We start from the raw sequence: 27,118 nt of genomic DNA on the forward strand, positions 1-27,118 counted from the left end.
AGAGACCCGCAGTTGCTGTGGCGAAACTGCTGGTACGTAGTCTCCACAAACAAGCTTCCGCCAATCCCTAGCCTTTATTAACTCTGTCGATTGATGTCATTGATGGCTGATTCTGAATAAACAAATCGGAACTCCGAAAGCATTCATACATCTGCAACTCGTTGGCTGGGTAAGTTAATGCATTGACAATATTTTGAGCACTAGCCTATAAAAATGTCCAAAAATAAAAAACGATTGTCATATTCTTCAAAACAGTGGCAATCAAAACAAGTGGTCATGAAAAGACACACTATACTGCTATCCTTTCATGCTGTGCGGATGGTACCAAACTGCTTCCTATGCTCATTTTGAATATTTAAAAAAATATTAAATGCGTTCTGTTTTGTGTTTAAAATATTGATTTCTTAATTTTGGATTCAAAAAAGTAGGGGGAACATCTTATATCCAGAAAAATAAAGTATCATAAAATCCCTGTTAACATGGCCACAACTTCATTTCCAACCAGGCTCCCCCTGTCTGCTGAACTCCTTGATTCATCATACCATCTTATCTAATGGTACCAAATAAAATAACAGAAATAATTGTCCTCACCATCTCATATCCCTCTCATTGTACTAATTACAGTAATGTTTTTAATGTTCTCTCTATCTGTGGCCCTCAGAAAAAATAGCCATAAAGAAATACAATTTCTGCACTGCTTTCAAACCTTAAATAAAGCTTGCTACCTTTATTCATTCTCCTTAAGTATCTATCCTTGTACACACCTCTGCATTCCAGGTGTGTACAAGGCTCCTTGTTCTTGTCATTTGTATTATGACAAAGTGGACAATCTACCAATATCCACCACCATAACTATGGTCAGTCTGGTCTAGCTGACCTTGTCTCAGACACCTTGCATGGAATAATAATAAAAAATGTTGGAAGTTTATTTTTCACTTGGTTAGACTATAATAAATTTAGTTTAATCCTTTATCCAAGTGTGAGCAAACAAAGTTTGCACCTGAAAATATCTACAGGACTGGGGTAAGGTAGTACAACACCGGGCAACTCGTAGCAAAGGTGGACCAAGCTAAGAGTTGTCCGGTGTTGCACTACCTTACCCCAGTCCTGAAGATATTTTCAGGTGCAAAATTTGTTTGCTTACACTTGGATAAAGGATTAAACTAAATTTATAATAATAAAAAATAAACATTCTTTACCACAGCAAATACAAACTAAAGACTTTTGAATCTCTAGCAGATTGGAAAAAACATGTAAATCTGAACACTGCTGTGTGAAACTTCCTAATATTTGGAAACAAGAATTCTTAGATTCCCCCTACCCAGCAGCCAAGGCTGCTACCACACTCATAAAGGATGCCCCCCCCCTCTCTCTCTCTCTTAGGACCTTAGGCTTCTAATCTAACATTTTCCCCTTATTGTTTGTGTTGTGTCCTATTACAATTTTTATATTATATTCAAGATGGTGTCTCTGTATGAAATACTAGACCTATTAAACCTGAGGAGCTTTAATTCCCACCTAAGCCTAAATACACACTTACTATACAGTACTATGTATAAGCAGGTTGTCTGGTATGAATTTAATCTCATATTTACAATTTGATACATAAAATAAAATCTTGTAGTAATTTTTGCTTCTCTGATATTTAATAAAAAAACAAGGAAACATTAGGTTAATCCTGAATGATGACTGGTATATTTCTATATATGGTTAACAAACAAGACCATTATCCAAACTCTTTGTCAGCATTTCATTCCCCCCCCCCCCCTCCACACACACACACACACACACAGTTTTGAATTCATGGCAAACTGGTTCCATGCATGGATTGGATTGTTCAGAATTGTTGCCAGAGCAGTTAAAGCTATGAGGCTAGTATGTCATTCAGTTAATTTTGTGTGGGTGTGTGTGTGCGGTCTTTTGACCAGTTTATTTGTCAGGAAGAAAAACCCGACCATCTTTGTGTGAGACTGGCTAACTTCTGTTGAAAAACCCTTAGGGAGATTCATGTATCCTAGAGATTCAAACCTCTAGGTCTTTTCAGTGAAAGGATATTGTTACTGAACCATAAAAGCTTCTCTGTGGGCAGAGATTAAGAGAGAAGAAATCTTTAATGTTCTTTCTGAACAGCTAAAGATTTGTAGTTCTTGGGAATTATTCATGGACAAGGCTGTTACAGAAAACAGAGGTAGATGGAATGAAAAAACAGGAGGAGGAGAGGCAGGTTTGGTACATTAGCAGTTGATCTGTAAAGAGATGTTAACAGCTATTCGTATTGCAGATATAGCAGAAATGTGGTAGGTGTGGATGATGATGGTTGCTAATACTCTGAACATAGAGAAAAGGCACAAAAACAGTGGCATGCCATCTATAAGATTACTGAAGAGAGTCTGGGAAAGGTTGATTATCCAAACTGACTTCTTCTTGAACACCATAAAGAATTTTTAGGGAGTTTTTGATGTACCCAAATGTGAGCAGTATACTGAAGTTGGGAAGAAGTAGGATTTGTACATAATTAGTGAAAAGTGGGCTCTGTTCTGATCCCACTCTTCAGTGTTATGTTAGTGATCTGCTTTCTACCATCTCCAGGAAGTTTGCTATGCCGATGACCTGGTAATAGCAACTCGGAAGATCAATAACTAAAAGCAACGGAAGATATTTACTAAAATAAAGAGCCAAAAGGCTTCAGTTTGGCGATGCAAAAATTATAAAAATCAAGTGGATATTAGATCCAGCTTTATTTCAAAGCTGACTGTAGAAACTCTGAAAGTTTCATAAAAAAAATAAGTTGATCAGAGTGCTTACGGGAATACGCCCACCGGCATTTACGAGTCACCCTAGCCCGGCCACTTTAGAAAGCGAATATATGGACACACCTGGGCAGCGTGCATGTTTTCTAAAGTGGTCCGCGCTAGGGTGACTCGTAAATGATAGTGAGCGTACGTATTTCCGTAAGCTTTCTGGTCAACTTATTTTTACAAAACTTTCATAGTTTCTACATTTGGCTTTGATATAATGCTGGATCTAATATCCACTTGATTTTTATAGCAACAGAAGATATATTAACAAGAGATCTAACTATGCTAAGTACATATTTAGGAACTAGAACCTGCAGCTAAATCTTAGTAAAATGGGTTTTCTTGTTTTCACCCCTGTCATATAAAGGCTCATGAGAAACTCAAAATTGAGATGATGGTCAAACATTAAAATACAACCCAAATCCCAAATACCTAGGTGTCACAAAGGACAGGACCTTACATCCAGTGTACCACCCCCTCAACATTCTGTCAACATCTTATAACACTTGCTGCCAAACTGGCATCCCATAACATCATTTAGAAGCTTGTTGGCTTCTGAATGATATTGTGCATTCATGTGGCTGAATAGCACACACTTCTGAGGTTAATACCAACTCAACCAGCATGATAATCATGATGGGAATAATCAAACTGACACCACTACACTGGGTCCCAGTTTTGAGCAATTCGCAACTCTTGATCCACACTGATCTGGAAGTAGCAGACTCTGAGCTTGTCAACCCCCCCCCCATTTAAAAACTGCAGAACAGCTGATCAACAAGTGATTTAATATTTCTGATGCTTAGAAAAAAGAACAGAATGGTACACTCAACAAAGAAGTTGCAAAAGAACCAACTAGTCAAACTCAGTTTTCTTTGAAGTAGACAAGGTAGGAGCATTGCATGCTTGTACTCTTGGAGCATCAGTTCAGACAGTGACTTTATCATATATGAATGTAGTTTATGAGCCTTCCCTGGTAGTCCATTAGACCTACAGAGCATATTGAATGAGACAGGCTGCTGTTGAATTTGGACATAAATCTATTATTCAAATGATGACTCACTATATGTAATAATTTATTCCTATATTTTATATATTTTGCTCCTTAAGATTGCTTTTAATTGTACCTTCTCTATATGATATGATATGATATGATAAAGAAAAATGTAAGTGAAAAGCAGCAGCATCTTGAGCAATTTTTGAGTAAAGAAGCTGTAGAAGTTTACTGATAGATGAATTACTGTGCATTATTTATCATTCTGTATAAGTTACACACAGACAGTTGAAAAATTATTTTATTAAGATCATTAGTGTAATACAGTTAGAAATTAAAAAATTAAACAGTGAAGGTATTTGGAGAATGGAATCTCTCCTTATTATATGCAGTTGCTAGACAGCCAGTTAAAAACCAATACTATGAGGTCAGTTGAAATGTACATGTGTGTGATTTTAAAAAAAAAAAGCATATGTGTACATGTGATGAAAACTAAAAACTTATATAATTAAACAGTATGGTTCTTAATAATAATTTCCCAGAGTTTTAGAATTGAGTATCATTAAGGTTGAGATTTTCAGTATTAATCAGACCAGAATATTAAGAAAAGAGTAAATAAAATTTCTATAATGTAACATCAGTTATGTTAGTTACACTGCTCTTTATCCTTGAGATTTCATTGCATAATTCAACAAGAAACAAGTCTAAATCTGAATGACTGCTTAAATTTCTTAAGCTATATAGCTCTTATATAAACTAAAAAGAAAAAAAAAGTCTCAAAATAAGGTGTTTTAGTTCTGATCTACGTCTACCATTATTATTACACTGTTTAAATCTGTTTATCCTATTGAAGAACCTAACTGAAAATTTAGTGATCAGCAAATTCTAATTGTGATGATGCATTTAAAATTTTACTTTTCACTTTTATTAATAAAACATAACTGTTTAGATGGATTACATATTTGGATAATAAACAGAAAACCATACAGTGTTGAAACAGTTGCAGCATGTTAGTTTAGCTAAAATGAGTAAAACCACACACTTTTTTTTTTAGTGCAGTGGATAACAGGTTGAGTCTGAATCCCTGTGACATGGATATATGTGAATGTGAAACTGCTTTCCATCTGCCTGAGTTGACTTGAAGTATACCATGCTTGGTCTCTAGAGCAGAATTCCCATATTATTTAACCCATTAGTCCACTCATGGTATAACCATGAGTGGGCTAATGTTAGATAACCTGGAAATACCAATATATATACCAATTAAATGATTAATAGTCCAATCATTAGTCGCTAAATTGATATAGATTTACACACTTTTATGGGTAATTTGAAATAGTGATTTTAAAAAAAAATCATCAGGTTTAACTGTTATAATTACTAAGAACTTACATTTGTGTGTGTTGGCAAGGAAGTGAATGAGAAAACATAACCAATAGAACATATGTATAATTATTGGAAAGTGTGCATTGACTATGGAGAAACTTAGGAAAAACCTGATTATACTATCAAATGAGTATACAACACAGACATGCTTTTATGTCATTATGCTATGGTTAAAAATCTTTATTTTCTTGCTGTCTGTTCTGTTACATAGTTTTGCATTTTTTTTTCATTTTCTTAAGGCTGAGGAAGAACTACAAGAAGAACTAAATGATGAGAATAAGGATGCTGCATTTTCTAAACTTGCTTCTACTTTAAATATGCTTCTGGAGAAACTAGACAAAGCTGAAAAAGATGTTGCTATGGCTACCAAAGAACTAGAAAAAGCTAAAAATATTATTGTTAATAAAAAAGGAAATGGTAAGCTTTTCTGAGATCGCAGTCTACCTGTGGGTGTTTGATAACAAAGGGAACATTTTTTTGGGCTATTAAGACTTAGTATACTTTTCAGCTTTTATATATGTCAAGGGTTTGGCAACCTGTGATTTATGAGCAGCATGCAGCTTTTTTTGGCTCTTCATAAATTATTATTTTTTTTTTTTATGAAATCAATTTGAGAACAGTATTTCTGTTTTTTGATTAAAAAAAATACTTATTTTAAAGTAAACATGCCTTATAATCAATTTAAATCAGAAATATCGTACTGGTTTATTTCTATTATGACCTTTTTTTTTTTTTTTTTTTTTTTTCAGGTACTTCTCTTGAAATATTAGATTGAATTCCATTTTCGCCAAAATGGCTCTTCACTCGTAAAAGGTTGTTAATGGCCTAAGTAAAACTTACAGTAGCATATTGGAAATTTACTGCATCTTGAAAAAAAATTAGAATGAATTTATATCCAATCCAGTTTATCACAGAACAGGAATTATAACAAGATCTGTTTCATTATAAATGCCGTCATGAACTATATTCATGTTGTAAACATACCATATGAGTCAAATGACAGTCTCAAAACCCTTGTATGCCACTTTTATCTTAATATATAATCTTGAGGAAATGTACAAGATACTACACTGAGTTAGCTTTGCATTAGAAACACCCACCTAATAATGCATTGGTCCATCTCTCTGTGCATTTACGGCTCACAGACACCTAGGAACAGATTCTACAAGGTAACATCCTCCATGTGTGGCTCGAGCCATGTCCACTGCAACAACTCCATCAGTTCATGCTCATTCTGAGGTGGAGGATCAGCAGTTCCCACACTCTTATAGCATATCCCACACATGTTGAATTGGGATACAGTCAAGAGGAGTTTGCAGGCCAAAGCAATGTGGTGAATTGGTTGTGTTCCTCCAACCACTCAGTAGTTATATAAGCCCAGTGACAAGATGCAAAATACTGTTTTCGAAATACTGGCACCTGCCCTCCAGGCCCCAACTATCTGCCTGCAATGAAATTGGCATGTCACCACATTTCCCCATTACCGGCAAACTTAACTGCTTACATACAGAGGATTGGTGTACTCATTTACAGTAGCCACATGTGACATTGATATCATATAGTACTTTGTTATCACACTGAATATATAAATGGGGGGGGGGGTTCCCCTAATCAAAGCTCAGTGTAAATCAACAATACTATGTAATTAAGCAGCTTGCTTCCAGTAGTTTCTTCACATTAATCTATTATTTGTCAAGTCTCCAATGTCAAACATTTTGGTCTCGTAACTGTATCACTCCACTTAGATTGGATCCTCCACATGGGACTTCTGTTTGTGCTGAAGAAGAACCTCTCACTGACTACAAACTCCTTTTATTTCTTTACTTTTTTTCTTGTATTCTTTGCTCTACTTCTCTTTGCCTTTTTTTTTTTTTTTTTTACTCTTCTGTTCTATCCATCAGATCACCATCACTGTGATCCAATGCCCCTACCATGTGTTTGCCATACTGCAAGCCCCTTGGATATCTAAAAAGTGAATCCTAGTAGTTTTGTATCTCTGGCTTTTGCTTTGTCATGACAGGCAATCTTGGAAGGCCCAGTGAGGATCAGGCTTGCCTGCAAGGGTCAAAGTATTGTAGTAAGGCTCTTTCCCCTGACCTTCCTCTGTCTGAGACTGAGCTCAACTCTTGCAGCAGGTATAGCATCTGGGCTACACCTGCCTGGATAATTCTAGCTTTCCACTTACAAGTGCATTTATTGCTTGCTGGATAGTTGGCATCCATGGTGAATTGGATGGGAATTTCTGGTTGACCCAAAAATTCTCTCTGAGCATCAATCTTTCATCCTCAAATTTTCTATCAACCTCAAGGCTCCAGCCAACTAGACACTGTAGATACATCATTTTATAATTTTATAGCAAATAAGAAACAAAATACATCTGACATGTGCACAATAAATATACCATTGTTTTTCATCATCCATGCAACCAGTGAAAGGCCAATAGAGAAACGTCACCCTTCTCTATGTTTGCAGGATTTCCCAAAACATATTTTAAAAAAATTACATTCTGTAGATATTCTTGTTGTAACATCCAGCAACACTTAGAAAAACTACTGTGAATAACATCAGTGGGAAGAATACCAATTACAGTAACACCTCAAAATGCTTGACTATTTTGTGGTGTATATAAGAATAGGATCTCCTTGATTTTCTAGATGGGTGATATGTTCAGAACTTGCAGATCAAGGAGTGAGGTACATCCAGATAGGGATAGTCACCTGGTTCTAACCAGAAATACCATACTCACTTTTGACATACACACCTAACCTCAGACATCTGTAAAAATAGGATATCTCAGTTGTCCTCTTAGGCTCTATATTGCTATTCCACTAAGCTGCTTTAAATGTTAAAAATACAGACATATCCAAACTGCCTATCATGGCTCTACCATCTGTCTCTGATGCAGTAGTAAAGAGCATGGTAATAATCCTTGCTGTGCAAATAAACCTAAATTTGTCAACTGTGAAGGAAACCATCTGGCCTATTCACACACTCCAGAGGTGGAAGGATGAGAAAGAGATACAAAAGATAAAAACTGAATAAAATATCTCATATCAGGATGCAAAGAGTAAGTCAGCCACTGCAACATCTGTTCTGAAATGCTCTTATGATGAGAAAGATAGAAGTTAGAAAATATCAAAAGCAACACAAATACCTGTGTGTCTTCCATCATCCATTAATTTCAGCATACCTGAACTTTATGATCAGGATTAAAACTATTACAGTTTTAATCCTGAAACAACTCCCAAAACGATCCTACCAAATGAGAACCCACTTGTCAAGAAAATTATGACAAGAGCATTACTGAAAGAAAAACCACCAAACACTTCCACAGAAAAAAAATTGATACTTCTGTATCCATATATTCTTATTTTGATTAAATGTTCTTTCTAGCTAATTTTTTCACATTTCTGTGAGAAGCATATTATCCAAGTCACCAAGGTGTTCCCCAAGGCTCTGACTTAAATGTGCCACTCTTTGCTGTTAAAGCAAAGCCTATTACTGAATAGCAGTATGCAATGATCTGTATGTTGATAACTCCACAGTTGTTCTTGTAACATGAGCCATTGAAACACAACTTCAGTTGTGTTTCAATGACCAACAAGCAGTTGGTCACATCTCTTCATGGGCTCATAGTTTTCTGCCAAAAGCACACATTCTTCACTCAGACCAAGGGTTAAGGGTGGAACAACCTACACATACTGGCCACTGAACTAGAAACTTTGCAGAAATCAGTGGCTTCCATATAGGCATTCAACTGCCAACACCAATCCTCTAATTTCCTGCACATAGTGAGATATGGGTTGACAACAATCTTCATTGGTCAGTTGCTACACACAGGAAGTGCTGTTTGTCCATACAAGCCTTCTCAGACAACAGTGATCTTGTTCCTGACAGACTCTCTTAGGACCATACTTACACCTCTTAGACAAGCAACATGAGTTATTTTCAAACTGATTTAAACATTCAGAATATCTCTGGATGTTTGAGGGGAAACAGTTTGGCTGTGTGAGGAGAAAGGAGTTCATTTTGTGAATGTGTGGAATGAATTTGAGGGAAGAATAGAGCTATATAAATGAGATGGACTACATTTGAATCATGCCAAATCCATTCAAATGGATTTTGTGTGAGTCAACTGGAGAAACTGTTGCTGCAAGAGAAAGTAATAACTGAAGTGAATGGAAGAGCAGGAGAATTTGCTAATGGAGAGATAAGTGATATGAGTAAAGAAAATGAGAGAGAGGGAACATAAGGTGGATTGGGAAATGGGAGACGCTCCTATGAGAAGATCAGGGTGAACAGGGAGATGCTGCATGAGAAATGTAGTTAGTTTCAGGAGTTGTTTGAGTGTGCAAGAAAGGAATAAGATAGTCAAGAATAGTCTGAGGAGAGGTGTAATATCAGTGATAGAGAGGAATGGGAGGGGGTGTCATATCCAAGAAGTGAGGGTCAGTGGGACTTGTTATAGAAACAGAAATGAGCTAGCATGTATGTTTACAAACAGATATATTCAAAATAAGGGAAATTGAATTGTAGCATTGATATTAGCATGTATTGTAGCGAGTTCATTCAGCAAAAAAAAAAAAAAAAAAAGGTCTGATTCTAGGTTTAAGGCTTTATTGTGATTGGTGAATTTAGCACCCTTGTAAAATTGGTGATTTTATGTTGTATTGTGTTTTTTCCCTTAGAAAATTAGAATTTTATAGTATTTTAGTGTATTTTTTGTTAAGATATTGCAATACTGAATATAGTTTAAAATGGTGCCAAAAATTCACAAGAAACTTAATGCTAAGAAGAGTAGTGAAGTTGAGAATGAGAAGTCTTGCCCCACTAAGGAGGATGTTGAAGATATTGAGGAGGTTATTGAAAATGAATTAACCTCCAAAATAGTGAAGTTAAAGCAGATTATTAGAGAAACAACGTGGGAATTACAGAAAGTTGAGCAGCATATAATAGAACGTAGGAAGATAAGAAAATTAAGCCTCAAAATATGAAACAACAAAGGATGGAATCAGGTAAGTAAAAGTAAATTAAAGGAAAAGAGGGCATCCTTGGAAGCTGAGAATGAATACTGTCAAGAAGGGAATGAGATCTAGATTTTTCTCTGAATGGTGTGTGATTGGAATGGATTGCCATTGGATGTTGTGTGTGCAAGTAGTGTGAATGAATTGAACAAGTATGATAGCCGGTGTGTGTGTGTAGTATGTAGCCTCCCTTGAGAGAGTTCCTGACTCTCTGGAGGACTCTCTTAACAACAATAATAATAAGTGAGATATTGTATGAGGATGACATTCTGACAGGAATAGAGATGGAGGGGATGTGTAGTTTTATGTATTCTAGTAATCACTCTGACCTTTTTTTTTATTGTCTGTGAAACTTGGATTATCCACACTCCAAATGGTGAGGTCATCTTTCTTGGGTACTTCACTGATCAAAACCTTGACTGCTTTCCCTTTCTCCAATTCCAGTGATCAAGATGCAGGGATATTTGCTATTAGCAACAGTCTGTCACAAACTGTCATCTAGTTGGCACCAGAATATCTGATGCCATCTTGTCTCATGTATTGTTTTTGCTCTTCTGTTCCAAATGAAAAACTGAAATAATTCTTTCTGTAATGAAGTCCTTCATTTCCCATTCCACCCAAAATCCCACATACTATTATCCAAACATTTAATTTTAAAATATATGCCCAATCCAAGAAAAAAAATTCAGAATATCACAAGTTGCTCTCAAAACAAACTCTGGCATCCTGCTCAGCATGCAGTGCAGCATGCAACAGCTGCAAAAAGATTATCAACAAATCCAAATCAGACTTCAAAAGAGCCAAGTGTAGAAAACTTGCCTCAGCAATTGAAGCCTTATCCCTTGCCAGGGTTAGTGGATGCAATTACTATGTTTCCACCTCTCTATCTCTCACATCTAGATGTCACTATTGTAACATCACTCAAAGACAAGGATGACCTGGCATTCTCCTTCAGTTCACACATTATCAAGGTAAAGTGTTCCCTGCACTTTATCAAGAACTGCTTACCATATGCTACCTGAGCAGCTTAAACACTAACAAGTCTTTTAGTCCTTACGCCCTTCCCCCCCCCCCCTTGAGGGGAAGGCATAAGGACCATCAGGACCTTCTTTCATTCCTCAGAATGAAAGAAAAGAATGAGAAGACTGTGTCTTTTGGTATCCTAGCATGGACAATTTTTCTTATAATGTATCAAAAGGCACTGAATTTTTTAAATTTGGAGTTGTCAAGACTGAGATTGCCCAAGCAAGAATTTTGTGACTAAAGATATAGAACCATCCAAAGGAAAAGGAGGTAGAATCAAACTAGGATAAAAGTTATATCTGAGCTTTGTTCAGGAACCAAAAAGTATGACTACTATCGGATGTGATTTAAATGTCTTGCTTTTTTTGGTTAATTCAAGATCAGATTTGAATGTTTGGTAAATATGATCATAACTATTTGATGTTTTAGTATAAACTAGTATTTAAAAAAAAGGAAGTTGGAGAATTCAATGAAAGTCAATTGCCATATGCTTCATTTTTGTCTAGTTTGGCTTTCTACTTAAAAAATCATAGCTTAAGTGGAATAGAGAATGAATGTTTCTACACCAATAAGCATTTTTTTCTCCAGTGATTTGTTCCAGGCAAAATGAATCAGAAGACTAAAAACAGTTAATCAATGAGGCATAACAATGGAGAAAAAAGCTCTGACTTTGCATACTTATAACGCCAGATAAGAAATGGTATGACCATGGAAAAGAAATCAAAACTTCTGAATGCCATAGAAGACAGCATCCTCAATATAAAGATCATTGTTACGGAAGAGATGCATGTTTGGAGAAGGGCTAAGATTTTGGTATGTATGTATATAAATAATCATGTGAATTCATCAGTGGTAGGAAATGCTCTAACATCACTACCTGCTTGATTAGTGAAAGAAAGCTATTTGGAATTGTGAACTTCATAGGAATGGTGACATTATTGATGATAGACTGGAGAGAAAACATTGAAGAACAAATCAAAAAGTTCGAAAGATCTGTGGCATTAAACAAGTGGTGCAGATAACAAATGAATTTAATAGTATGAGGTAGAGATTTTCAGCCAAAGTAAGTTTTAAAGAGGAGATTCTAAGTTGAACACTCCAGTATGGGATATCAGAATCAACATATGCACAAATATCACCTTTGAAACAGAATGTATACTGGGAAAAGTGAGATGAACATGACTAAAGAAGCTGAAAGTTGAGTTACTGTTAAGAAAAATGCATTTGGCAGGTTGGAGATGGAAGTGAACAAACCTTTCTGATGTTTAATGGGTGTGCCAGAATTAGCCACATAGAAACAAGATAAAAACCTGCTTTTTAATTCTCCCAGATTTCATATTTAGGAGACGTTGAAATTAGAGCCAGCCGCAACATTCAAACATTGGTAATAGAATAAAATGGTTCAATAATTAAACAACTCTATATGCCATTGGCAGTGGAATAAAGTGGTTTATTAATTAACCAGTTATATTCATATAGCAGTGTATTGTTGAGATGAAAAGCAGAGTGTCCATCGTGTCTAAATTTGTGTAGTTCAGATGTTTGATAAGAGGATCACACCTGTTTAATGTGGCTTTTATTTTTATTGCATTGGGTAGGGGTGTGTACAAGTAATCTCTTAGCAGACTGAGATGGCCTATATTACCTACAGTAGCTAAATCAGAAATTCTGAAATATGAATTCCCAACCCAGTGCTATAATCCATGTTCAAACCAGGTTTTTGATCCTTTTATCAAATACCTGAAGCGGATGGGTTTTAGATATGATGGACACATATGCTTTTTATCTCAACAATACGTTAATCATGTGCATGTAGCAACATAATTTAACCTTTTTTTTTTTTTTTTTTCTATTATCACTATTTGAATGTTGTGCTTGACTATGATTTTAGAATCTTTTTTTCATGTGAAACAGTAGTGTTTCTTATGTGGTTGATTATGGCATACCATTTAACATGAATTCAAACTACAGAAGCCAAAGAGAAAATTTTCTGATAATTATATGAAGACCATGTCATTTGGAAATTGGATTTCCAAGTTTGGATACTTGTTTCTTGTTTGTTTAAGGTAAAAGATGAAACTGTATTCTGTATTGCCTTAAAATAAAATGATATAATGAAATGCCATGTCATCTGAGACATCACCTGTTAAGTAATGCTCCAATGTTTTCATTAGTGATTATTGTTGAAATGGAAATAACTTATTTTAAATCCATTACGTTTGTTCCAGTAGCTGACATTTCACTCTTCAATCTGGTTCACTGATAAACAGCAGGACCTTATTTAATAGGTTCCTCAGTTGGCATTGCATGTAGATTTAGAGGAATTATTATAAAATTATATAATTTATTATAAAATAAATATGACTAAAACAAAAGTGCCACAAAGAGATGAAAAAAAAATCAATCAGCATGCTATAGAAGATACATACTTGGGAGCAAATATAGATAATGAGGTGGAACTGACAGGGATATAATGCAGAGACTGACAAAAGCTAATACTACTTTCAGAAAATTAAATAATATATGGAGATCTTCAATAGCAATGTTAAGGCCTTATTATTTTATGGATCAGAGACATGGAAGTTGCCCAAAAAAACAGGAAGCTAAATTGAATAGTTTTCAAATCAAATGTCTGCATAAAATATTTAAAATATTTTGGCCCCAACATATAACAAATTATTTATATAAATAACCTGACTATGCAAAAAAGCATCACCAATGAAATAATGAAATGAAAAACAGAAAACAGAGATTGGATACATACTGAGAATGGACAGCAGAGATTCCTAAAGTGGCTTTGACATAGATCCCAGAAGGAAAATGGAAAAGGGGAAGGCCTAAATTAACTTGGCAGAGAATGACAGAAAAGCAAAGAAGACAGACTTGATTGGCTGGAAGAACTGGTGAGAAGCCAAACTAGTGGCCCAAGACAAAGGTATCTGGAAGAAATCGATCTCAAGGCACAAAGAAGATAAAGCAAGAATTATTAATCCTTTCCTTCATGCTTACAAAGTGATCAAAATACATCATGAAAATTACAGAAACAAACTACCGCATTAGAGTAAAACTTTAGTTTAATTATTTTGGTTTATATTAAACTAAAGTTTTACTCTAATGCAGCAGTTGTTTCCATAATTTTCATGATGTAAGAATTATTAATCCCAGATCGGTTTCATATTGACTAGAAAGTGCTTATAGAAAATGCATAAAAACAGAACATTAGTGCAAGACAATGGAAAAGGGTAGTAAGCAATGGGCTGTCAAACTTTCATATTCATAGGGGATAAAATGTTTTTTACTATGTTACCCTAAAATATTATTATTATATAGGTATCTCCATGGAGTCAGAAGAGACTCGTCACAGGTGATCCATGCATACTAGCCATAATTCACACTATACCTATCATATCTCTCCTTAAACTCATTCACTGATGAAGCACTCACAACCACCTGTTTGCCAACCCTCAAGCAAAAAATCTAATCCTAACACCTCTTGCTAACCATGGGTAATCCCTTGTTCTATCCTTTCCCTGTTATGTGCTGGAAAAGAAGTCTTCATTGTCAATCTTTTAAAACCACTTTAAGAACTTATGCTTCTATTATGTCTGCTCTTTTTTTTGCCTACTTCAGCAAGTTTTTGAAGTCCATAGACCTACCAAAATCTTTGTCACTTTCCTCTGGATCCTCTCTGCCACTTCTTCATACTCACAGAATCTGAGAATCCAGGTCTGCATGTAGTCGTCCAGATATGGCCTTATAAAGGAGAACAATAACTTCTATATCCCTACTTGTTAGTGTTTTCTTTAACAACCACATAATCTGTGCTGATTTGGCCACCTCTGCAATATGCCCTCTCAACATCCCCCTCCCCTGGCTTCATCAGTATTTTAAACAGCTTGTGATCTCTTAATGCCAAAGTATCTTATGCTTGACTACATTAAAATGGCAGCCATTTACCTCTGCCCATACTTCTAGCCTATTTAAGTCATCCTACAGGATCTTCATTTACTTTTGTATCATCAGCAAACAACTGAATATTTCCTGTCAAATCATTTATCATTAATGTAAAAATTAAAGAACAGAGGACTGTACTGATGAACCCTGTGGTACGCCATTAGTCATCTACCTTCTCTTGGACTCAACTTCTCCATAAACCACTCTTTTATCTGTTTCAGCCACTCTCTAATCAAAATCACCAGATTCATATATATTCCCATTTGCTGCAATTTATGCAACAGAGTTCTATGTGAAATACTCTCAAATCCTTTGCAAAGGCCAGTAGTATCACTTAGTAGCTATTTTCCTTATCTAACTCCACTATCACTTTATTATAAATAAAAGTAAGCAAATTACTAAAACAAGATCTATCCTTCACAACCATTCCTATCCACCCAGTCCTGAATTCTGTCTTTTACCGACTTCTCCAATACCTTAACTACCTCTCCTAAATGCTGATTGGCCTATATGGAAACATTATTCTTAGAGTGTACAAAGGCTAACAGATCAGCTTAGGTATTGAAGGTTATTCATAACTTATTTTTAACAGTATTAACAGCATCAAACAAACTTTTATAAAAAATATGTTAATTAAGTTGCTTATACTTTGCTGAATTTCAAATTAGCATCTTCAGAGCACAACATCATGTATGCTCGTGAGCAGTTGAATTAGAGATGCCTGCCGTGCTGGCAAAATGGTGCTGTGGTCGCCCCGGGTGAATGGAATAGTGGCGTGTGACAGGGATGTCATCAGACCTTGTGCTGACCGTCTGAGTAATAGTCGAGCACAGAATGGGGAAGACTCGAGATCTCAGCAAACTCGATCGCAGCCAGATAGTCGGTGTCCGACATATGGGGCACTCCACCTCCAAAGTCATGCAGGCACTATGTCAAGAGTGTACCGTGAATGCATGGAATCGGGTAAAACCGCAGTTGCCAAGGAAAACTGCTGTAGTGTCGACATGTCGATGACGGGATGGTAACAGCGGATAGACAGGCCACAGTGCCGCAGATCACTCGCCAATTCAATGCTGGACAACAACAATGTGTGAACAGCCACACCATCCAGAACCATCTCCTCGCTATGGGGTACAGAAACCACCGCACGTCACAAGGCACAACGATTAGCATGGGCACAGAAACACCGCCATTGGACCCTCGACGCATGGAAAAAGGTTGGCTGGACTGATGAGTCGAGGTATGCATTGGTACACATCGATGGCAGGGTACGAGTGCGTCGCCAAGCACATGAAGCGATGGATCCCTCGTGTCAGCAGGGTACAGTTCAGGCCAGTGGTATTCTCGTATGGGGACTATTTACATGGGATGAAATGGGTCCCCTGGTACATCTACCATCGTCCATCACTGGCAAATGATACAGAGACCTGCTGTCAGCTCATGTGCACCCATTTCTTTGCCTACAGCACCCTACAGCAAGACAATGCACCAGCCCACCACTCCCGAATTGTGGCCAAGTGGGTGGATGAACACTCAACGGACATGAGGAGGCTCAGCTGTCCCCCAAGGTCCCCTGACCTCAATCCTATTGAACATATCTGTGATGCTGTCAAGAGAGAGATGTACGTGCCCTGGACCCTGCTCTGACCAATCTCCGTGCATTGTGGGAGGCTGTGCAGCGGTTATGGATCAGTTTGGCTCCCCAACACTTCCTTTGCCTTATGGAGTCTGTGTCACGCCACATCGCTGCTGTCATCAAGCAAAAGGGGGGGGGATGCTACCCGCTACTAGGCAGGTATCTCTAATTCAACTGCTCATGAGTGTATATGCAACAGTGAGTAAGTGAAACAATACAAGTTGTGATGGAGTAATTTGGTGCCCTCTAATGTTGTAAAAAAAAATATATATATTACAGCTCTGTGGGAGTTGCTCTTAAGATAACGGTCTCCCAAATTTTTGGCAAATTAATGCAACCATATTTGTTCAGGTTAGGAGAATTCTTCATAGCCATGGGTGACTCAAAAAATAATCTTTCAGATCTATAATGACTTCTAAATAGCACATTAGTTTTCTTCCATCTAATCCTGTGTGAAGGAGTGTCCAAAGCATGGTCTGCCAGTCCTGACTTGCCATAATAATGGTAGGAATGTATTTTTTATGTTCTTCCAGGCAGATATCTTCCTGTCTGCTCATAATAGGCTAAGTCACAGTCACAAAGAACTTCATACACTCCAAGGTATGCTAGAGGGTGAAGTTTGTTTATTTAAATCACCCTGTAGGATATCTACATCACCTTTATCAACTATTGCTCTCCCTCAGTTATGCATCAGCAGTGAACAACTGAATATCCCCTCTTAAATCTTTCCCTATGTCATTGATATACAAATTAGAGTAGTAGCCTTAGTACCAAACCCTGGGGTACTCCACTAGTCACCATCATTCCCCTAGATACTCCACCATATACTACTCTCTGGTGTCTGTCTATCAGCTTCCCCCCAATCCAAGCTACTAGCCTTATATCCATTCCCATTTGCTCCAGCTTTTGTAATAGTTATCATGTGATATTCTGTCAAATGCCTTGGCAAAGTTGAATAGTATCATGGTGTAGCCATTACCTTTATCAAATTCTGATGTAACATTTATTATAAAATGTGAATAAGTTACTAAGACGGGACCTACCCTTTACAAAGCCATGCTGCCCACTATAGATAGAGTATTGCATCCCTATCCACCCACTGTTGTATTTTACCTTTCACCAACTTTTCCAATACTTTAAAACCAGTCCTGATATATTAATTGGTCTGTAGTTTGCCACCTGTCTTGGAGCAATCTTTATGCAATGGTACTATCTTACTTCTTTCTACTCCCTTGGAACCATGCCAGAGCTAAAACTTAGATTGAACAACTTTGTCAAAGGCATTGCCAATTCTCTTGCATGTTTACATAGCACATGGGCCAATATGCCATCCAGTCACATACATCCAGTGTATGTGAATACAGCAGTGAATATGCACTGCTGTATTCACATTCATATTTTTAATATGCTTGAATGCCTATTCATCTACCTCAGTTCTGATGTTTCTGTAACATCAGCAAATTTAAGTTCTCTCTACCTGGATGAAATACCTTTGCCAAATGATCACTCAGCAACTCAACTATTTCTTTTGGCTCAGTCACCTTCTTACCATAGTCATTTTTTCTCTTACTTGCTATATAATGAAAAAAACTCTTTTGGGCTTACTTTGGCCTGTTTAGCTAATTCTCTCTCATAGTCTGATTTGGCCTTCCTTACCATACTAGTTGCCCTTCTTCCTTGCACTTCGTACTGCTCATGAGTATGCTGATCACTTTTTTCTTTATATTCCCTTCATAATGTTTTCTTTTTTTGAAGCGCTTGCTTTATATCTCTACTCATATCCACTTAATTCCAGCTTGGTTTATTCTCCTGACCTTGGATATGCAGTCAGATACTTCTACTCTCAAGCAGTCTCTGACCACTTGCCATACACTACCAGCACTATTCCAAGATAACTCCTGAGTCTCTCACAATCACCAGCCTTATAGTTGAACATACACCTCTTCTTGATAGAGAATTCTACATGTTTGGAAACTTCCCAGAACAAGACTACATGGTCACTCTCCCCAATTGGAGACAGGCTACCTTGGTTATGGATATATCGTGTGATGCTATTATCAGATCCAACACTCTCAAGCTCCTTGTCCCCTCTATAACATGTTTCATGTAATTATCCCTTAGCAACTGTATAAATCCCACTTTCATCTTGCCATGCCCCTTTCCTCCTCCAGTCAATGTCCAAAGTTCTCCCATAATTGTTTGGCCTACACTCATGCTAATCTACCAATACATGGCATCTATATTTTCTTGTGGCCTCCCTGTTCTATTACGGCACCCAGCAACATATTTTGTCCTATTTGCCTCTGTCTCACACCAGACAGTCTCAAATGAATCATCTCACTCAGACCTAAAATCCTCTTTAACGTCTACTTTTGTTGGTTATAATTCTTCAGCTATCATCAGCAATACTCCACATCCTATTCTCTTCCCTTTATCCTCCTTAAAAATACAATATTACATTCTATCCCTGTAACTGAATCATTTTTGGTCAACCAGGTCTCATTGATGCTTATACTTTTTGGCCAAATTGAACTGACCAATGCCAAAAACTCCTCGCCCTTATTCCTGATACTTCTTGCATTCTTGTACATGCATTTCAACATCCCTTTGTACCCATAGTCCCCTTCTGTAATGTCATTACCCACCCATTCAAATTGGAAACCTGTGAAATCCGATTCAGTATTGTATAATCATTACTGCACACATGCTCATTTATCACAGGAGAAGACAGACACATGCTTGATTTCTTCCTCCCTAATATATCTAGCTTCCCTGGTTTTGCACTACCACACTCTCACTGAACAACACTTTCTCCAAATATCTAATTCTAAAACCATTAAAATGTAGTCCGTTGGGTATATATAAATCCTTTCATCCATCAAACTCACTCCCATACATCAATAAACTGTGCACCATTCCTCCTCACAATCCTCTCATTGGCAATCATGGCTCTTCTCAGTTCTCTCCTATCATACTGAGGCAGCAGACTCACAATCTTTACTTTCTTACTCATCATTTTGGCTTCTTAAGCAAAGTCCCCCCACACACACACAAAGAATACAACCTGCTGTCTTTCACAGGAATTTCATTTCTCCAGTTTCTATTCTTTTTTTCTTCTGCAGTTTTTATGGTCCATAATTCACTTCAGTATGAAAAGGTAGAAAAGGTCTTACCAAAACTTTATAAATTCTTATTCTTGTGTGCTTTTGAAATTGGTTAGCTTTGAAAATATTATTGATCATTCCTGTTATATTTAGAAAGTTTGAAATTTTGATATCAATGTCAGCTTTTGTATATGATACATCATATCCAAGATATTTGAAGCAGTTAATTTGTTCTAAAATTTTATTTTCAAGCATGATTTTAATTCTGACTAGAGATGTTCTTTAAAAGCCATGATCTTTGTTTTGTCTGTTGATATTTGCATTCAAAATTTTTTAGCAATAATGTTTAAGTAGTATTTGTTTCTGTGATTATCTGATCATCTGCAAACAAAAGGCTGATTCTTACAGCTGTTTGGTTGTTTTGATACATGTTAGTTATTGCAGCAAGCAGCTGGTTTGGAATGTTTAGAATTCTCGAGTATGGTTCACAGTTTGTTCCTTAAGATTCTGTCAAAGGCTCTCTCTGGTAATCTACAAATGCTGTGTGTATTTATGTTGAATTCATAATATTTTTCCATTAAGATTTTTAATGTAAAAGTTGAGTCAATGCACAATCGTCCTTTTTAGAAGCCATTTTGTTTTTTGCAAAGTAACTTCTGCATATAAGTTTTGAAGTTAATATTCATGCATATACCTTATAACCAGTATTTAGGAGACTTATTCCTCTGCAGTTTTCACAGTTGCACTCATCACCTTTTCCATAGTCTTTATAATGCCATATATGGTTAGGAAGGGATGGATGCATTTACTTGTTTGCTATTAATAGAATTACCGTATTTGCCGGCGTATAGGACGCACCCCCTTTTTTGTACACATTTTTTAGGAAAAAAACTTTATCACTGAATATTATAATGAATTTACAGTATTTCAAATATAAAGTAATAAGTAGATCTACTTTCAACAAATACCTAATCTAACTAGGAAAGAGTACCCACCTTTTAATCGTCAAAACCCAGAAATTCATCTCAGAGCTAAATGAAGAGACACTTGAAACCTCTTCTAAATCAGAATCTGAGTCCTCATGCAACAAATTGTCCTCTGTACCATCCGGTGCATTATTAATTCCACACTTCTTAAATGATTTAACCACTGTCTCAGTTTTCACAGCATTCCATGAAGCTTTGACCCACTCACAAACTTGCGAAATGCTAGGCCTCTTCCTTCTTCCTGATGGCATAACCTCAAAATCTGAAGACTGCATCCAGCTGTTCCACTTCTCCTTCATAAATCCCTTAAATGGTTTATTAATACACACATCTAAAGGTTGAAGCTGACTAGTTAGACCTCCTGGAATTACAGCTGAGTTTTCAATTCCTTGAGTTTATTTGTAACATCGTCTGTTCTGTGAGAACGAAACTGATCTCATACTAGCATGGCAGGCTTCAACAGTCCACCAGGGCACCTAGACCAAATTTTATCTATCCATAACTTCATTCCTTCTCCATCCATCCAGCCTTTTGCGTGAACATGTACAAACACTCCTTTAAGCAGTTTTTCTTTGGGTAGCATCTTCCTTTTAAAAATCAATAGTGGCGGCAATTTTGTTCCATCAGCACAGCAAGATAAAACAACCATGCAGTGAGTTTTTTCGTGCCCCGAAATTTTAATAGTAACACTTTTAGTGCCCTTGGAATATACAGTTTTGTTTGAGGGCACATCAAAAGTCATTGGAACCTCGTCCATGTTTCCTATTTGCGCAAGTTCAAAATTTTCTAGTTTCCTTGCGTTAATGACGAATCGATGAAATTCAATCATTTTTTCTTCATATTCAGTGGCATCTTTTGTGATATTTTTGTTTTAGTCCACATACATAGCTGGTTTCTCTTCATGAATCTTGAACACCATGATGTTGATCCAGTAAAGTTGGCTATCGCTTTCGCTTGATGAATAGTCATTTTTGTAAGTCCCGCTTTTCTGTGGTCTAAAATCCAAGTATTCAGTTCTGCCTCAAGTTCTGGCCATTTTGCAGTTCCACTTCGTAGGTTATGTTTACTGTGAGTTGCTTTTTTTAAATCCTCTTCCTGATTCTGCCAAGTTCTTATAATATTCTCAGTTGGGGGTGGTCCAAAATGCCTCTCTGCAGCTCTGTTTCCATTTTCTTTAGCATACGCAATTACACGCAGCTTGTATGCAATATTGTAACAATGCCGACGTTTTTCAGCCATAATTTGCCAAGAAATTTAGAGAAAATTTAACTGCAGAAATTTATCACTGTTCACAACTGCGACAACAATTGGAAAGTTTAAACAAACAGGACACAGCTGTGATTGTCAATGACAGTGCATGCGCATCCACTGAACTCTACGTCAGTGTTTCTCAAAGTGTGGTACACGTACCCCGGGGGTACATAAAAGGTTTTTAGGGGGCCTGTGGCAATTTTCGGCTATGCATCATTAACGCATATAATAAAATTCAATGTATCCGTGAAGTTCGAGATCGTAAAACATTCCTATTGTATCACTGAATAAGGTACAGAGACATCTGCAGGCTGTGCAATATGTTTCTCAACAAACAGTGCAATTAGAGACAACTGGGATAAAAACAGCACTGTCTCCCTCCCACAGAAAATGCTGTATGACTCGAGCAAAACTATATGTTGCCGGTGCAACATATGGTTTTGTTTGAGTGAATGTGTTAAAACGAAGAAAGATATAGTGAATGTGTTTCAGATATTATATAAGGAATTCGGTTGAAGAGAATTATCATTTCAACTCAACTGTCAGCTTGTCTTTGTCATTTAGTAGCATGATCTTTTGTTAATACCGCACCAATCATATGAACGCAGATGTCTGAAGTTTGAGAAACACTGCTCTACGTAACTGGAATGCTCTCACACACCACAAGGAAGCAATAAAGAAATCGCGTAACTCGGAACAGAGAAAATTTCCAGAAATGAAAATAATAAAAAACTGAGTATCGGCGTATAAGATGCACCCTGTTTTTCAGACCTATTTTCAAAGAAAAAAAATGCATCTTATATGCCGGCAAATACGGTAATTCTATTACAATAGAATTCATAAAACAATGTCTGTTCAAAGTAGTGAAGTGGAGAAGGCCATCAAGCAGTCAGTTATGCTAAATAAAACAAACTTGATAACTGGATGTTGAAAACAGATAATAATTGATGGATCAAGAGGGAAAATATAAGGATTTTCAAGAATAAACCTTTTTGATTCTTGTAACAAGGCTTATACATTAGTCATACATAACTGGTAATTAACTTAAGGAATTTACAACGCATAAAACAGATATTAATTAAAGGAAACTTTAATGACTACCTTCAATATTTCAGCAACGTCACGTTGCCATCTTCAGGAACATACAAATATGGTATGTGCATGCAGGCACTAACAAAAGCAAATGAGGAAGAAGGCAAGAAACTAATATTGTTCCTGAAGTCCTAATGGTGTCCCCTAGCGGGCTAAATGGGTTGTCTTGGCCGTTGGGCAAGTTCTGATGATGCAAGTCTCCCAAATTTGTTGAGGTTTGGTATTTTTTTTTTAGAGCTGCTGATGATTCCATGAATAATCTTTCATACTTGAACTTGCTGCAGTGTATTATTTTAGTTTTCTTCCAACAAATTCTATGGTGGGTATCTATGGCATGGTCTGCAAGCCCAGAGTGGCTGTACTGGTGAAACCGGATGTAGTCTTTGTGTTCTGAAATCCTAATATTCGCTGTCTTGCCTGTTTGGCCAAAGTAGGACAATTTACAGCTGCAAGGGACCTGGTATACACCAGGTAGGTCTAAGGGAAGTGGTTAGTCTTTGATAGAGCAGATAAAGGATGCCAACTTTTTATATGGTCTATAACAAGAAGTTAGGTCATATTTTTTAAGGATATTGGTTATTTTCTCAGAGGTGCCCCGGATGTAGGGGATGGTGATAGATTTAGTGTAATCTTTATTGTGAAGGGGGGGGGTTTACTGGTTTTAGTATTTTTCGGATTTTTTGGTGGTTGTAGCCATTGGCTAAGAAAGTGTTAAGGATGTGGTTTAGTTCAGTGGTTAGGGCATCTGAGCAGATTAATTTTGCCCTGTTATATAGTGTTTTAATAACCCCATATTGTTGTGAGGGGGTGGGGATTGCTGGTGAATGTATCTGCCTGTATGGGTGGGTTTTCTCTAAACAGAGAAAACCAAAGATCCATCAGGCTGGCAAGTGATTAAAGTGTCTAGGAAGGGGAGGGTGTTGTTTTCCTCTTTTTCCAAGGTGAACTAGACCCTGGGGTGTTGGTTGTTTAAGTGTGTTATGAAGGAGTGGAGTGTATTTGAGCCATGTGGCCAAATAGCAAACACATCATCCACATACCGAAGCCAAATAGTGGGTTTTTGTAGGGCAGAATTTAAGGCTTCCTCTTCAAAGGTCTCCATAAACAAGTTGGCCAAGGGTGGGGAAAGTGGTGAACCCATGGATGTCCCCTCTATCTGTTTGTAGAATTTTCCTTGTCAAACGAAATAGCCTTAGTTCATTGTGAACTGAAATTGGGCTGAGATATCGGTGGCTTGGATGAGCTCTAGGGTTTCCTTCAGTGGGACATTTGTGAATAGGGAGGAGATGTCAAAACTGACCATTATGTCATTGTGTTGGAGTGAGAGGTTTTCTGCACTGGCTTTGAAGTGGGCTGAGTTTTTTTATGTGTGATGGTGTGTTGCCAGTATAGTGTGTGAGCGCTTTGACTAATTTATATGTGGGGGAATCAATGCCATCCACTGTGGGACGTAATGGCACATTATGTGTTTGCTATTTGGCCAAATGACTCAGATACACTCCACTCCTTCCTAACACACTTAAACAACCAACACCCCAGGGTCCAGTTCACCTTGGAAAACAACACCCTCCCCTTACTAGACACTCTAATCACTCACTAGTCTGATGGATCTTTGGTTTTCTCTATTTATAGAAAACCCACCCATACAGGCAGATACATTCAGCTCATGCAATCATTGCATGCTCATACAATTCAGATCATGCAATCCCCCCCCACACAACAATATGGGGTTATTAAAACACTATATATCAGGGCAAAATTAATCTGCTCAGATGACGCTGGTTAGGGCATCATCATCTGCTCAGATGACGATGCCCTAACCAGCCCAACGGCCAAGACAACCCAATTAGCCCACTAGGGGGGCACCATTAGGATTTTAGGAACAATATTAGTTTCTTGCTTTCTTCCTCATTTGCTTTTGTTAGTGCCTGCGTGCACATACCATATTTGTATATTCCTGAAGATGGCAACGTGGTGTTGCCGAAATAATGAAGGTATTCATTAAAGTTTCCTTTAATTAATATTCGTTTTATGCATTGTAAATTTCTTAAGTTAATTACCAGTCAAATCTTTTTTAGAAAAACTAATAGTGAATTGAAACTAGCTATTTTGCAAGTAAATTAGAAGAAAGATAATAGGATAATGAAAAGACCGAAAATTAATATGCTGGTGGGAGGGAGCAGCTGATGAATGGATAAGTGTTTAAGCAGTTAAGAAGAATGAAAAAGTGAACATCAACTTCTTACAAACTCTTTTATATAAGAAAATCTTGTTAATATACATCGAGCATAATTTGCATTAATTTTCATTTCAGACCCTACGTTAAGCTGAACTCTTGGTAAATATGCTTTTCTGGCTGATAGTGGTAATTAGTATATTATAATTTGATGCATATTTATCTCTCTTCTTTTATATTTGATTTTTTAGACAAAGTTCCTGCTGAAGATCAGCAAAAGCAGAATATTTTATCTAAATCAGAACTACACGAATCAAGTGAATCTGAAATCTTAATGGAGAAAGATGGTTATACTGAGGATGATGAAGTCGATGATGATGATGAAGAAGAAATTTCTGAAACAGCAGGTAATTCTTCTAGCCTCACACATACCATAAAAAAGAAATCGCATTACATGAAATTTTCAGACATTTTGTCAGCAGTAAAAGTGAAAATAATTCCATTTTATTAATTGCCACAAGATATTTTTAAGTTTAGTGAGTTTTAAACTGTTCATTAACTTTTAGGAATCCTTGAACAATACAATAGGCCAACTTTCAGGCACATTGCACATGAATACACAAAAAAATGGAATTTGTCTCTGGGAAAACAAATAATGGTGTGAGTTTGTGTAGTTTAAAAATGGTGAGCATCATGCAGCATTTCATCTGTCTTTTATAAGCGCCACAGAATGTAAGGGACAGGGATAATTCTGTTCTTGTGGATTTGGGGAAGGGGAAGAATAGTATATTATCTGTTATGTTTCAAAAATTATATTCTTGGTTTCATCATTTATCCAAGTATAAGCAAACAAAGTTTGTACGTGAAGTAACTTCACGACTGGGATGAAATCAAGAATATGATTTCTTGCTGTCTTTAATTTATAGTATAACCAAGTGAAAAAACTTTCAACATCTATCTCTAATCCAGAGTATTTTAGTAATAAGTTGTAATAGCAGACACCTTTTGACTGCTTGTATATGGAAATATGATTTATGCATTACTTCAACCTTGGTATCACTTCTTAGTCTGGCTCCCACTGATGAGACCTCAATAAAGGTCGAAACCGGTCTGAGTAGTGGCCCTTCCCATAATACATAACATTATAGTTGTTCATAAGGGTATGTGCTTTGGCATTATGGGATACTAAGGCAATCGATGTGAAGTCATTAGCCTCTTTATACAAGTAGCCCAGTCATGAAGTTACTTCCCACGCAAACTTTGAAAGTGTAGGGAAGGTGTAGACCGTCAATGAGATGGATGGATGGATGGTGTTTGCAGAGTGACTGATCTTCAGAGAGTTCAAGCCTCCAGAAAAGCATACAACACAACTACATGTCGAGGCCTGGTGTGGCACATCACCGAGTATCGGAGTGTGATGATATGGCATCTGTGGATGCCCAGTGCACAGACGAATGGATGGATAAAGAATTAAACCAAGAATATGATTTTTTGGCATCTTTAATTTATATTATAACCAAGTGAAAAAAAACTTTCAACATCTATCTATAAGCAGCACTAAGCACATAGCCCTTCAACTGCATTCTTCAATAGACAATTCACCAAATTCTGCAAAGAAAGGACTATCACTCAAATCTGCATCGATGGTGAAGACATGTCCCCCAACTCAAGACATCCTTGACTCCTTTAAAAAA

At 36.9% G+C, this 27,118-nt stretch overlaps 1 protein-coding gene across 1 annotated transcript in view; it reads left to right on the plus strand.

Annotated features, from left to right (window-relative positions):
• LOC150098777 (protein OS-9-like) overlaps window positions 1-27,118 on the plus strand; it is a 210,522-nt gene that overhangs the window by 139,315 nt on the left and 44,089 nt on the right. Inside the window, exons 10-11 of the mRNA XM_090405721.1 lie at window positions 5,418-5,595; window positions 25,676-25,831. Of these exons, the coding sequence (XP_090261847.1) occupies window positions 5,418-5,595; window positions 25,676-25,831 (334 nt within the window). The remainder of the gene's footprint in view (window positions 1-5,417; window positions 5,596-25,675; window positions 25,832-27,118) is intronic.

This window comes from Typopeltis vanoorti, chromosome 15 (genome assembly GCF_054136105.1).
Source record: "Typopeltis vanoorti isolate ZY-2024b chromosome 15, IOZ_Tvanoo_1.0, whole genome shotgun sequence".
NCBI lineage: Eukaryota > Metazoa > Arthropoda > Arachnida > Uropygi > Thelyphonidae > Typopeltis > Typopeltis vanoorti.